This window comes from Propithecus coquereli, unplaced genomic scaffold, assembly GCF_000956105.1.
Source record: "Propithecus coquereli isolate 6110/MARCELLA unplaced genomic scaffold, Pcoq_1.0 Scaffold52, whole genome shotgun sequence".
Lineage (NCBI taxonomy): Eukaryota > Metazoa > Chordata > Mammalia > Primates > Indriidae > Propithecus > Propithecus coquereli.
Window position 1 is genome coordinate 7,666,150 of NW_012151063.1, and position 15,683 is coordinate 7,681,832.

Sequence of the window (15,683 nt, forward strand, 5' to 3'; positions counted from 1 at the left end):
TTTTAATTTATTTAATGCTGTGATAATTACTAGGATATAGCAATAAATATCCTAGCAATAAATACGAAACAAATAAATTTATAGCAAAAAAATATGAAACGAATTCTACCTCTATGGAACCCACCTTCTCACAGACACGTGAGATGAAAAACAATGGCTGTGATAGGCAAGACCTTCACGCTCCCCAGCGCTGGGCAATGGAATAGCCCTTGTATTACAGGTGTGCACGGGAGACCATGATAATACAAAGAAAAAGATGAAGGAAAAAATTGCCAAGCAAGGGCCTTTGAACTAAGTCTTACAGATTTAACAGGGAATTACAGAAATAGAACATGTAGAAAAAGAGGGCTTTCAACATTTCCAAAGCCACCAAAGTGTATGGGAGTATACTTTCTCCAGGTAGAGAATATGAAATCTTCTGTTCTAGAAACCATACCTTCCCTTCTTTGATCTTGGTTCCAATAATTTGTCGTCTTTGCTGAATGATCTCAATGAGAAGATCACATTCTTCTGTCAATTTGGCTTCTTGACGTGATGCATTGACCTGGAGGATAAGTAGAATGGTGTTACTTTGGTCTTTGTTTTCAGTTAAATGCTATTTTTAATGTAGACTAGTATGTTTCTAGTAATCTCTAAAAAGGTATTTTAAATGTTAATTCCTTTTCCAATTACACAAGGATGACAAATATAGGACTTACATGTCCACTCCCTATCTTGTATCCTTGGAAAACATTATTATCCAACAATAGCAGTCTTTGCTGCTAAGCCAAACTCAGCCTCAAAATCTTTCTTAATACAACATATATATAGCCATTATCAATTAGTGGGAAATTGACATATGATGTGAAATATATTTATAATTCCTGCTTTTATATTTTAAAAAAGTATGAAATTTGCCCTGTAAAACATAAAGAAGTGTTAAAAAACTATCCAATCTTATTCTTTTATGGAGGACAGATTACTATCAATGTCTTTTAGATTAATTTTCCAAAAGCAATGTAGCAAGCTTGCATTACATTTAACATTTCCTTTAAATACAAACATCAATTTTGTATTTAATCACTATAAAATATCAAAAAATACAAAAAAGATAGTTCAATATTTTATTGATCTTGTGATATAATTTTAAATTTTGTTTGTGGTATACTTCTGAAAGACCAAGGTCCTACAACGAAAGCATACCATCCTCGTGGAAAGGTGGATCATTGCAGAATGGCTTGTATTTGAAGTTTCAGAGACTTGTTTTATGCTTACAATGAGCTCATTCTTGGCAACTGGGCTTGGGAAATACTCCATGCATGTTATTTCCTCCACCTCATGACAATTCTGAAATGCTTATTCACAAACAGAAACTCAGAACTCACAGCTGTGGGAGATGGGGGGGATAGCATGCCTGAGTTTTATTATTTTAACACAGCCTCAGGAGAAGTTGTAATGTTACAAAGAATGACAATGGCACTGATTATTCTAGTGTATCTCAGGGAGGAGACATGGGCCAGCCATTAGCCCTTTTGATTTGGGAGACTTTAACTGGAGTAATTTCATTCTCCATGAATGAGATAAACTGAAAGTAGGGTCATGAGTTCAGGATAAAAACCCACTGATGGCTGCTCAGTGAAGCCATGTCCTGTTTCCAGAGGCCCAGGATTCCTTGAATTTTATTCCTGATCATTATCAGATGCAACATAGAGACTACTCAAGACATCTTCTTATTGAGAAGATGATGGTCACTTGCAGCAAACCATGAGATTATGTCCTACATCAGATTAACACACAGAGATATTTGCTAAATATTTGTCTAATGAACAAAGGAAAAAATTAAAAATGTACTGATTGAGAAGTACAGAATATGAAAGTTAGGCTAATATTTCAAGTAAGATAACTGAGCTGTGAAAAGGATGGGACCATATTGATAAAATGAGCACATTATGATGGAGGAAGTGAAATTTCTGGAAAGTAGCACTGACAAAGACTCTTTGCTTGACCAAACTTTAGTCTCCTAGGCCCATCTGTGCATTTCCTTGTAAAAATCCAGTTTTAACAAGAACCCTGCGGATTTGGTTTAATCAGAATCCTCTATCCTCCATGTCTGCTCACCCTTAATACCTGATTGGGTTCCTCATCCCCCACCATCCCCCAGGTGATGTCTAAGCTCCCTGGCCTGCCTTCAGCAAGAATCCTGTTTAGGTGGGTTTAGGCAGAATTCACCTCACCCCTTATGTTTCCTCTTAGTCATTTTCCATCCACTGACTGCCACCCTGCTTTTTGGCTGTAAATCCCCACTTGTCCACACGGTGTTGGGATCGAGCCCCATTCTGTACTGAGGTCTCTTTCCCCCTGTTGTAATAGTCCTGAATAAAAATCTGTTTTTACAGCTTTAACTACTGTCCAGCTCTGTTTTTTTCTTTGACAGCACCTTAGTCTTGAGAAGTATCGACTACAATGAACCCTAAGAGTTAAGGTATACCTGAGAATACAATCAAGGTAAATCTGATAGGACATGAACTCCATAAGAGCAGGGATCTTCAGCTGTTGTGTTAAATGAAGCACCTATCCCAAGCATCTGGCACCATGTCTGACACTGAATAGGCATTCAAAAATTATTATTTAATGAATAGATAGTGAAAATGACCTTCCAAGATGAGACAGGGTAACATGTAATGAAGCAAGTAGTTATCACCAGGAGTCACTCAATATGCAGGTAATAAGATTGAATGAGTTCCTAGGACTGTGTGGACACAAAATTGTATCCTAACGATTGTTTTATTTGGGGAGGAGGGGGAAAAGGAGTTGATTTTTTAACACAGCCTTAATATTTCATATATCATAAAATCCATCCATTTAAAACGTATAGTTTTGTGGTTTTTAGTGTATTTACAGATGATTTTGTGTACAGTCATCATCACAATCTAAATTTAAAACATTTCAACATCCCAAGAAGAAACCCCATACCCATTTGCAGTCACTCCACATTCTTTCTACCTGCCCTAGCTCCAGTCCTAGGCAACCACTAATCTTTCTGTGTCTTTATGGATTTGCTTATTCTGGACATTTCATATAAATGGAATCAAACAATATACGATCCTTTTTGTCTTATTTCTTTCACTTAGCATAATGTTTTCGAGATTCATCCATGTTGCAGCATGTATCAGTACTTCATTCCTTTTTTTGCTAAATAATCCATTGTATGGATAGACCACTTTGTCCATATTTTACTAGATGGACATTTGTGTTGTTTCTGTTTGTTTGGTTACCATAAATGATATTGCTATGAACATTCATGTATAAGTTTTTTGTGTGCATGTATGTATTCATTTTTCTTTGATATAAGAGCGGAATTGCTGGGTCACACATCAACTCTGTTTAACTTTTTGAGGAACAGCAAAACTGTTGTCCACAGGGGCTGCATCATTTTATATTCCCTTCAGAAAAATAAGAGGGTTCCAATTTCTCCACATCCTTGTCAATGCCTGTTGCTGTCTATCTTTTTTATTTTATTGATGCTAGTGGGTATGAACTGGTATCTCATGATGGTTTTGATTTGCATTTCCCTGATGGCTAATGATGTTGACCACCTTTTCATGTCCTTACTGTCCATTTGAGTATCTACTTTGGAGATATGGCTAATCAGATCTTTTGCTCATTTTGTAATTGGGTCATCTGTCTTCTAATTATTGAATTGCATGATTTCTTTATATATTCTGGATACAAGTCCTTTATCAGATATGTGATTTGCAAATATTTCCCCCATTCTGTGGGTTGTCTTTTCATTTTCTTGATGGTGCCTTTTGAAGCATGAAAGTTTCTTTTAATTTTAATGAAGTCCAATTTATCTTCTTTTCTATTGTCACTTGTGCTTTTGTTGTCATATCTAAGAAACCACTGCCTAACCCAAGGTCATAAAGATTTACTGCTCTGCTTTCCTATAGAAGTTTTATCTTTTATATTTAGGTCTGTGAACCATTTTGACTTAAGTTTTGGGTATGGTGTGAGGTAAAGTTCCATCTTCATTCTTTTGCTTATGGATATCCAGTTGTCTCAGCGCCATTTATTGAAAAGACTATTTTTTTCCTCCTTGAAGTATCTGAGCACTTTTGCTGAAAATCAGTTGACCACATTGTGAGGTCCTCAAGTTTTGATGTTGTCACTAATTATTCCATGCTTAAACTTCTTCTGATTTTGACTAAACCGAATGAGACCCCAGTGGTAATTCTAGAGTAGGTGCCATGAAATGTGGTATGGGACATCAGCTCTACCCATACGGTGATACTGGGAATATCTTAGGCTATCTCCATTTCTAAGTTTTCTTATTCTGTGAAATGAGCTGAAGAATATTTGCTCTCTCAACCATGTAGGATTATTGTGGTGAATACATAAAATAATATGTGAGGAAACATCTAACCTTATGAAGCCATTGACAAATCTCATGCATTATTGTCAGCATTGAGAAGTGGTTTTGTAAATAGACTATGATTTAGTTTAGGATCCATTTCACTATCAAAATTGTTGAGATTTGAGTTACTTTATGGTAGGAAAAGTATCCAAGCTGCTATTGTAACATGGCGGTCAATTTAATCCAAATTCGGACTATTTGATTTTTAAGATAGATAGGTTTGCTTTACCAAAAAAAGTGGATTAAAATCTACTTTGTTAAGGCAAATATGTTTTGAGAAAGCTGATATCACAATCGCCATCATCCCAAAATGTAAATTGCCAGAAATTTGGGAATATGATCTGTTAATTGTAGGCCAAGTATTTCTCCTAGATTTTTGAAAGAATACAGAGTTGACTTTCCTTTGAAACCAGGAAAGTTAAATCTTTTTTTCTACTTTGATGAAATTCCAAATTTTTGTAACTTTAGTATTCTTATATTCCAAAAGGTACAATAAAACAAGTTGAACACTATCCTATATTTCCAAAATGATTCCACTACAAAGATGTTTTCCACAGTTTCACTGTTTCATATGTCACTTAAAAAAGAATTAATGATTTGATTGGACTTTATTTCAAACATGAACTACTAATTCAAATATGTCAGAGTTTATTGGCTACTTGCAGTATGTTCAGGTGTTTCTAGTTCCCAGGTTTGGTTTGGAAGCTCGTAGCTCCTTGTTCCGATTTTAGCTTTCATTTCTGATTCACATCTTTTGATTCAAAAATCACTGTGGCTGATGGAAGTGCTTTGAGTAGGGCAAATCTAAGGATATAGGAAACAAGCCCAAGCCCTTCCTTCTTTCCTGAACCTACACTTCCACTCTTGTGTCATTGGCCTCCTTCTTGGTAAGCTAAAGGCAAGAGTGGAATGGAGAGAATTAGAAATGGTGCCCAGTGGTAGGTGACTACTGTATCCTACCATTGGACCACACTGGAAATGTGGGGCACTTGTCCATCAGAGCCTTTGACTTTTCAGGAGAAAATATAGCTTAAAATTGGGCCCTCCTCCCATGCCAGGCTCCTTACTGCTACTTTTTTTTCTCATCGCAAGTATACTCATATGCAAATATCACATCAGCCTCCACCATGAGAAACTCATTCGCTTTTCTCATTATTGGCCTCATCAATGTGCTCAGCATGCACCTTCTCTACACCTAGAGTAATGGTTTCCTTTGTCATCTTGTCCTCTTCTCCCCATCAACTTTGTCTGTAGGGAGTCACTGACCCACTTTCGCCTATTCCTAGGGAAATTTTGCTGCTTCTCTTTGACAGGCTATAACATTCTGATCCTTTATAGTCTGATGAAAGAGATATTAGAAAGTTGAATAATGAAGTGAATGTAGAAGGAAAACAATCACATCTGGCCCTCCTACCCTGAGATCGAATTCAGCACTGAGGGTCACTCTGCTGCATTAATGCTCATGTCCAATGCCAATAATTAGTTGCAGTCCCATGTAAGTTGCCACTGGGTGCACAGTTAACCTTCCCTTTCTAGAAATGCAGTTATAGGTAATCATTCCTCAGATCAGTTAACGATAACATAAATGGATTAACTATTTTCTTCAGACCACTTGGTTTGCAATGCCCAGTAAAAATTCCCCTTTCTAAGTTCTATGGTGTAATAGTGTCACAGTATTTCACGGGAGGGGTGGGGTAAAGTGGACAATTATTTTTTTTCTTGTCAAATAGGTATAAATATTAAAGGGATTTAGTTACATACACACACTAGAAATTAGACTATGTGTCTGTGAAATGTTCTTTAGCAGTGTATAAATGGTTTCTAAGTATTATTTCTAAAAGCTTGCTCTTTCACTTTGACTTGTATTCAACTGCAAAATGAGATGTTCCATGCAGAGTATAAACATCATTAGATTTCAGACACATGTGGGCTTAAAATCTGCAGAAATATTTTATGGAACTCTTAGGAGGGAATATCCGTGAAGAAAAAAATATCTGGCCAGTTCTCACAGGTGAAATAGAAGTAACATGCATTTGAAAAATCCTCATTTTCTCATTTTGCAGTGCTTTTCGAAATAAGTTAGCCATCTATAGACATTCAAAATAGAATCTTCTAATTCTTGCGAAAATGATACACCGACTTGATAGATCACTTCCTATTTGTACACAGATGGGAACACTAAAGTGAGCTTGGGACAGGATAACCCCAATGTATTGGAGACAGGAAATTTTATTTCAGAGTGTTGAGAAAAGAAGGGTGCTGTGTTGCACAATTTCAGAGGTTACTATTCGTCTTGAACTCTACAAGAATGATGAACCCTCTGAGTTTTGCAACCCAAGAGCCCTCTCTCAGACTGGCCCACCATTACTACAGTCTTGATATTGTACCATCAGATCATGACTCCTTTAGTTTAAAACTCTGAACCTTGTTTTCTTTGAAACCACTACCAAAGAGATTGATAAAAATCTGCTTTACAAGTTTGCCTAGAATTGGTCCTCATGGCAAAAGCAAAAGCTGTGTCATTCCATGGTGATTTAAATTAAGGTGACCTTGAAAAAGGTTGAGACTTTGTCATATATGATGCTATCTTGATGTTGTCTTTGTTCAGACTTAAAAGCACTTTTCTCTATTACTTAGAATATGTAATTTTGAGTCTGCATCCAAATTTGAAGGGGCTAGTGGTATCACAAAATGTGGCATAACTATCCCATCTCACTCAAAAGGAAATACGTTGGAGGAGTTAATTCCAGTTTGCCCAGGGCTAAAGCAAATGAAACATAACAGAGTTTTATATAAGTGGATATTTGGCCAGTAAGGTGAGGGTACAAGAAAAAAACTGCACACAAGTGGGCTCTACGCCCCGCTGTGCACTGCTGACCAGGTGCAAAGAGAAATATGAGGATCTGAGGGTGCTTTGGGTTTTATTGCCAAAGGCAGCTGTGATGAACATTCCAGACCCTGGGGCAGAAGTTAGAGCTTCCAGAGGAACAATGAAAGGGATTCTAATACTTCAGTCTGTATATAAAACTGAGCCAAGGAGAATTGAGTAAGCCAGACAATATTACTGTAATTCATCTAATATGTTTATATGTAATCCTCACCCTGAAACTCTCTCACACTAGAGTCAAATACTTGTGGACCTAGCTTGAGTGAATGAGAGAGAGAGACAGAGACAGAGAGAGAGAGAACAGAATGGCCCAGTTCCCAGGGTCTCTGTCTTTGGAGGAGAAACCAGAGTATAGGACAATATTTTTAAGAATTAATATGTTAATTTAATATTTAACATTTTTGACTAAAATTTTTTTAACTCTAAGAAAGGCTTTTCAGAAAAATAAAAAATGGAATCCCTTGCTTTGCGTGGAAAATAACAGTAGTGATATCGTGGATAGAAGCTACTTGCAATCCAGCCTTTAGCATAGTGACATGGTAGAAAATAATTTGGCCTAGAGGAGATCAATTCTACATATTGATTCACTATCTAGACAGAAATTTACTATGGGATTAAAAAAGGTAGCTCCCACGAACCTCATGCTATATCCTCTTTTCTTGAGCTAAGATTATGAAGCTTCAATGTTGGATGAGGTAGTGAGATGCCATTAAAAATGGCAACACGCTGTGGTGAGCAGGCAATAAAATTCTTCTTATAAATGAAATACAACTGTAACAAGGCAGTAAAACTGCCCAGCAAAAATGCCAGTGCTAATGTCAAAAACCTTGAAACTTTGCACAAAGTTTTACTGCCAAGAGTAGCACACACAACATGCCCATCCAAGATGTTGATGTTACTGTTAGTTTTTCAGTGAAGCAAAATCTTTAAACAAGGTCAAATAATTTAGAGGGAGCAGGGGCTAAAGGAGGCAGTGATCCAGAGCTCAGGGACTTGAGGAAGTGTTCCTGGGATTGAAATGCCAGGTCTTCATTAATTACTAGTTGTATGTTCTTGGGCATTTACCTAAACTATCTGTGTCTCAAGTTCCTTATCTGCATAATAATGAGGAAAATAACAATTCTTACCTGGTAGACCAGGTATGATGCTGCTAAACACCCTACAATGCACAAGACAGCCCCCACAACAGTGAACTGTCCAGCCCCCAATGCCACTAGTGCCAAGGTTGAGAAACCCTGGGGTAGACCGTAGTGAGAACTAAAAGGGTTAATACACAAAAAAACCATTGAAACATGCCTGGCACATAATAATTACTACATAAATATTAACTATCACTATTGCTAATAAAGTCGGTTTATCTGGAATGTCCATAGGGAATTAAAACTATAGGTTCTAGGACCAGTCGGCCTGTGCTGATTACCTGAAGACTTTCTAGCATGACTCAAAACTTTGATCTATTTATGTCTTTCATTAAAACAATGGCTTTGGAAGCTATAATATGAGGACTAACTCCAGAATTTTTGAAGCTACTTTTAAATTCTAAGTGGATTCCTTAAAGGCTGCTTCCTGATGCAATTGGATAGGAGGGGGCAGGGGAAGAAGGGCAGATGAGATTCTTCCATGGTATAGAGCAGGAATTGGGAAACTTCTTTCTTATAAAGGGCTAGATAGTGAATATTTTAGTTTTGTGGGCCTTGTAGTCTCTGTTGCTCTGGTGTTGTGTGAAAGCAGCCATAGACAATATGTAGGCCAATACAACTTTATTTACAAAAACAGGTGACGAGGTAGATTTGGCCCAAGAGTTTGCCAACCTCTAGTATAAAGGAAAGATCATGGACTTTAGAGTCAAAGGGCTGAAGGTGTGAAAAATGTGTTGACTGTCTGTGAGAATGTTTCCTCATTTGCATACTTTTGATGAAAATATCTGTAAACAATCTGGCACAAGTAGGTGATCAATAAATATTAGTTTTCTTCCTTCAAGGCATGAAGAGTGGCAATCACTGAATTAATAGAATTTCAAGTTGAAAATGACAATCTACTTGCAATACGGTTTTTACTGTCCTCACCATGTCCTGTTGACTTCTATTACCGTTATAATAAAAGCTGCTACTCCCGTAACGTTTTTCCTAGGCTACACTCAAATGACTTCAATTGTATATTCTTGGCATTAACACCATAGAATTTTCTTTTTGTGTTTAATTGTAACTTTGTTCAAAGCAGCTCCAAAATGAAGAAGCAGAATGGAAGGTGTTGCTCATAATTCATTCAAAAACAATAAACCCCTCCCTTCCTTTCTCTTATTAATTACACACTTTATAAAACAAGTGCTCCACACCTTTCCGTTTGGGCTGGGTGCACAGAATGAAAAAAAATCTATTAACCTGTCATGGGCACTTGTCTCTATCAAGTCTTTTCCACAAAGTTTCTGAAAAGTGGTAACTTTCTATTAAGTCATTTTTAACAAATGTATCTGGCAAAAAATCAGTCTTTTGACTTTGTGGTCAGAAGGTAAAAAATAACTTACAGAAGATGACCGTTAATTGAGTGCCAGGGAAGACAGAGGTGATGCATTTCAGAGAAGGGAAGTTATTTCTAACGCAAAGAGGAAACTTCTATTCCATAACCTTACATTAATCACTTTCAATCATACTTGTCATTTCTCATTAAATGGTATTCTTTTTAGTTGTCGTGCCATGATTCCTAAATAGTGATGTACTGGAAAAATACAAAATCAGACCCCTGTTCAGGTTTGAGTTACTCAAGTAGAGAAGCCATCTACTCCCTTGCAAGGTTCTGGAGAATGAGGATCAGATTCCTGCTCTTTGGTATTCTGTACAGTGAATGAAATACACTTAATACATCACTGATAAAACTTAACTTGGAAATATAACTGGAAAATGTTAAGCTTTGTTCTGTCTTTATGATGTATCCACAAGTGGTATCTATGAAATATCTTGCCTGGTTGTTGTCACTCCGGGATACCAGCAGGAGACAGCTATAGACAGGAGCGCTTACACTAGAAAAGACTATGATATGACCATTTGTTAAGATGAGCTCTAGTGGAGGTCAGAGGGAGCTGGTGTCACAGTCATCCAGTTTGTTCTATAGCTCCAAAGACCTATGACTAATTGTGGAGCTAAACAGAGCTTGCATCTGACGGTGCCTTCTATACTAGCCTTGGTCATTCCTGACTTCAGGGACACAATCTACCTGCAAGCATTCATTTGCGACTGATCATAAATGGGTCCAAATTTGGACAATGGCAGACAAAGTTACCTGGAAAAGAAAACACATGAAATCTAGTGAGTCAGACTAAAATGTATATTTCCTTATCTGGTGACTGCTCACTTCCATCATTTCAACTATTATTGTCTTTCTAGAACAATGGCTTTAGAGCTTTAAGCCTCTGCAGTAAACTTGATTTTCTTAAAGCCTGAGTTAAGGATTACTCGAAGACGTCTCCCTCTCTGCCCTCCCTCCTTTACATTATTGGGAAGGTCAACTATATTTCTATATACAAACCTAACAGATGTTGCTTTCTCTCCTTCCTACCTGGGAAACAGAATGCTCTGTTGAAGTTTGTCAGGATCAGAGTTGGGGTGGGAGGAAGGGGGAGGGCACCCTGCCAGGTAACGGAAACATTGCTTGCTTTAATTTTATTGCCAAGAACAAAGCCTTCTTATTGTTTAATAGAACCCTTAAAAGCGAGCCTCGTTGGCATAGTTCTAATTTTTTTGACACCACGAATTCTTTAGGGCCATTTCATGAAAAACAGAGGGAAAAAATTATTCTGCAAAAATTAAAGCAACCCTTTGTTTCAGTAGCCAGAGCCTAATCCCAGGTTAGCATTTGCATGTGTCCTCTCTACAAGGGCATTTGTTGGCATTGTCTACCCAGGCACCCACTCTTTCATTCAGATTAGTTTGAGGCTATGTCAGACATATGACAGAAATCATCTTTTTCTGGGATATCATCCCTTTGGCATCATTAGTTTCAGATAACATGTTAAAAGAAGAAATGTTTTACACCAAAAACAAACAAGCAAACACTATGCTCTTGCAAAATGTATTTATAAAACTGGGAACCACACACATCTTCATTCAGTGCTTATTTTGATTCTGCTAGCAAACTAAACCTTCTATGCTATCCTTGCTTTCGCAGCAGCAAGTTTTATTTCTCTCTCCACTTAAAGTATACGTAACCAAAGTTACTGGTTTCTGGAGATCTCTGCAACAATCTTAGTAGCTAAGGAATGAAAGTGAAAGGAAATGAGGTTGCTCTTGTTTCTCCCTGAATGAGGAGGATGTTACTGGTGTGCCAGTGATAACATATGATGCAAATCTCATGGACTTGTTGAGCGCCCACTGTGTGCAAAGCACCATACTAGGACCTGTGGTGTAAATAGAATTTTGCCCTCTAGAGAGAATGACTTCACTAGAGAACAAGTAGCAACCATGCCAAGTGCACACATAATTAACTGCTAACTCATGGGCTACAGAAGTTCTAGAGCCGTGTGGTCCAATATGGCAGCCACTAGCCGCTTGTGCTTTTGAGCACTTGAAATATGGTTAGCCTGAATCGAGATGTGAGTATGAGATGTATACATTAATCATTTTTATATTGATTACATGTTGAAATGATAATGTTTTGACTATATCAGGTCAAATAAAACATATTAGTACAATGAATTTTACTTTTGATTTTACTTTTTTAAAAAAATGCAATTACTTGAAAATTTTCCAATTACATACATGGCTCGCATTATACAGTACTTTGACTGGATGATGTAGTCTTAGAGAGTTTGGGAAATGAGGAAATCAATATGTGAGTAGCTGGGGAACGTTTCCTGCCAAATATGAAGGTGGGACTGGTCTCTGGAGATAAGAGTGGCAAGAGAGAGTTGGGAAACCCAGGGGTGAGAAAGATGAGAAAAGGCACCAGAGCAGAGGGGGAAAAGGGCATGTGTGTAGGACAGGAGAGAGTCAGGGATTTATTTCAGCACTATGCAGGGTGTGATGGGCATGTATCTTGAATTGGTCATCTAGGAGTGGGGAGAGAGAAATACCAAAGCCAGTTATATCTCACTGCACCTTGTAAAAAGCCCTTTTGGAGCCACTTGCAGAGAGCTGGCCATGACTGAGCTCGCATAGAGTCTAGCTAAGACAAAAAGGTGAACTGGGGGGTTTAACTGGGGAGAGGAGTTCTTCCTTGCCCCCACCTTCTTCTAATTGACTTCTTTTGTATCTTGGTCATAGTGAGCCTGCACCTTTGAAGCTATCCAGGCTTACTCACTCCCCTGGAGTTTTCTTCTGAAATAGTAGTGGGGCTGGTGAAAGTTACAAGGGCAGTAGAAGGGGAGGCAGGAGGGACACTGGAAAACACTGTACAACAGGAGCTTAGACAAAAGTGAAGAGCAAAGCTAACCTGGAAAGGCTGCAGCATTTAAATGCCTTTTGGTTGCTGATTTTGAGGTTGTGGTGAGTGAGTGAGTGAGTGAGTGTGTGTGTGTGTGTGTGTGTGTGTGTGTGTTTGAGGATCAAGGGAGTCTGATATTCAAAACGTTATCCTGTAAGTCATCTTCACACCTATTATTCTTTCGAAAAGTGTTTTCCTCAACCTGATTCAAAGTGGCTATCAGTTATTTTTCTTCTATAAACCAGAAAAAATAGAGTAGGTATCCTAGAGAATCAAAAGGAAAGGTACAAGTTTATAACAAGGAGAAGGAGAAGATACACTGTACCCTCTCTTCAGGGCTCAGCAGTGCCCTGATGGACAGCTCTCACATCCTTGACTTCCCTTTGCCAACACTATCCTCTTAGCCTTTGTCCAGTGGCGGAGCCCTCAGGTGGGGAGGGAGCTCCTCATGGGCACTAGCATCACTGATCCTGCTACCTACTCCAGGGATTCGTGGCTACAGACATCTGCCACCATAGAAACATTGTCCTGTGTACAGTCCTCACAAGAAGAGTCCTTTCTGCCCTTCGGGGTGAGAATTTATCTGACATGCTGATCTATGCAAATGAGTTAGTGCTGCGGGGAGGACAGAAGGATGCAGTTGGTCTCTGGAGGCTCTCCATTCACTCACCAACAGCCACTTGCTGCATGCTAAATGCAGCGCATACTGGGAAGACTGTCCTACTTCCCAGGGAATCCAACGAACTAGGAGACGGAATAGTCACGGACTTACAGGCCATGAGGATTTTTGCCCAAGGACTGCATCTATATCAACAATTCACTATGGAGTCTTCCTTAAGCTTTTAAGTTCAGATTATGAATCTCATTATTCTACTCATAAATCTAATAAATTTTATAAAACCAAGAATAATCACTCTCAGGAGGTCCTTGAATCAATGTTTGATTAACTCAAGTTGAATAGATTTAACTTCATTAAACAATCAATTCTGTCTATAAATGAGCTGATTAAGTTTCTGCACACATTTCTTTAAATTGAGGTAAAATTTACATGTAAGGAAATGCATAAAGCTCAAGGGACAGTTCAATGGATTTTGATAACAAGCATAACCAACAGCTCAATCAAGATATAAAACATTTCTATCATCCCAGAAAGTACCCTGGAGCCCTTCTTCCAGTCAATCCTCACCCCCATGGGTAATCATTGTTTAGATTTTTATCACCACATTCTTGTAACATTTTAAACAGCATTTATAAATCTAACATGTTTAATTTACTTTATGAGCACTTCCAATGCCTAACAGAATAAAATTAAAACCCTAAAAGTTAAACCTTCCCAAGTCCTTATAAATCTAGTAAATTAAACTTAAGAAATATACTGAAACCCAAGTTCTCTTGAATATCAAAATATTGTTTTAAAACTCAAACTATCTTATATTTTCAACTTAAAATGACAGATCTAAAATAAATTACATGTTTCAAATTAGAATTTCAAAGCAAATCTGTCAAATTTCTGTGATATGTCATATTCTCTTAAGTGCTACAAAGATATATTTTAGAACTAAATTGTAACACAAAATATTGGTTTTCTGGTACAGGTTGAGTTGGCCTTATCCAAAATGCTTGGGTCAAGAAGTGTTTCTACTTTTGGATTTTTTTTTATTTTGAAATATTTGCATATACATGATGAGATATCTTGGGGATAGGTCGTAAGTCTAAACACTAAATTCATTTATGATTCATATATACTTTATACACGTAGCTTGAAGGTAATTCTTATACAACATTTTTAATAACTTTGTGCATGAAACAAAGTTTTGTGTTAAGTACTTATGTGTGGGATTTTCCACTTGTGGCAACATGTCAGTGCTCAAAAAGTTTCAGATTTTGGAGCATTTAGGATTTTGGATTTTTGAATTAAGGAATGCTCAACCTGTATGATTTAGGTCTTCATCTTTACACATAATTCACAAGTTTCCTGGGGAGGAGGAAAAAAAGAACCTCATTTACTAAAGGAAGCAAATTTATCACCTGGAAGAAGTTGAGGTTTATAGGGTCAACATGAATGGTCAAAGATTTGAGAACAGCTCACAAGACCTGAAGGCTCACTGGTTCTACTGATACCACAGATGTACACTTACTGAACCTTTGTTGTGGTGGGTCCAACAGGTTTCCAATTCCCCACCAGATGGGATTGTTTCTTGCAATGAGAATTCCCCTAGGAATGTAACTTTCTAATCACCTGGTTTGAGTTCAGTAACCATTCTAGTTACTTCATTACTTGGTTGGATTCAAGCCATTACTTTATTGGCTGATTTGTCAGGGTCATGTATCTATTGTCATTCAAATGACATTTACATCAAAAGACTATTGGGATAATTAAATCAAGAAGTGACAGTAAGAGCTATCCAGTGGTCACGATTGTTTTTAGTGCACATTTGCATAAGTCCTACCACTTTTGCTTTCCCTGAACTACAATCCACACTTTGTTGTGGAACTGTAACAACTCTATACAGTAATCCTCTCCTTCAACACTTGCAAGGATGGACAAGGCACCACTTCCCAAAGCCATGTAAATTGACAGAAGGCTTCCTTGAATGGACTTATCACAGCCCAACACCAAGATTGCCTAGCCAGAGAATTAGGCCACTATGATAGATTTCATCACTTCATATGTATATGAACTTGATGTTATATCTAGTGAAAATACTTTTAAAAGCATAGTAAGAGCTCTATCATAAATTCCTAGGCCAAGAAATTACCTCACTTGGTTGTAAAAATATTTATTTGTGTTGCTCCTCACTGGGAGCCTTTTACATTCAATGGCAGCCTCAGGCTTTTTAAATAGCTGAATTTAAAATTTCATATTTCTGTTTCAAACAAAAATAACCCATACTACAATTGCACTTTTGTTAATGGACATTTTATGCCCATGACTCAATTATTTTGCTGTGGAATTTCAAAATTAGAACAAAGCCCTTCAGTTTTTCC

At 37.6% G+C, this 15,683-nt stretch overlaps 1 protein-coding gene across 4 annotated transcripts in view; it reads right to left on the minus strand.

Moving 5' to 3' along the window:
- Positions 1-15,683, minus strand: part of MID1 (midline 1) — a 337,134-nt gene that overhangs the window by 46,419 nt on the left and 275,032 nt on the right. For all 4 annotated transcript variants that reach the window (XM_012656825.1, XM_012656826.1, XM_012656823.1 and 1 more), the window contains exon 4: positions 437-544. In XM_012656825.1, the coding sequence (XP_012512279.1) occupies positions 437-544 (108 nt within the window). The remainder of the gene's footprint in view (positions 1-436; positions 545-15,683) is intronic.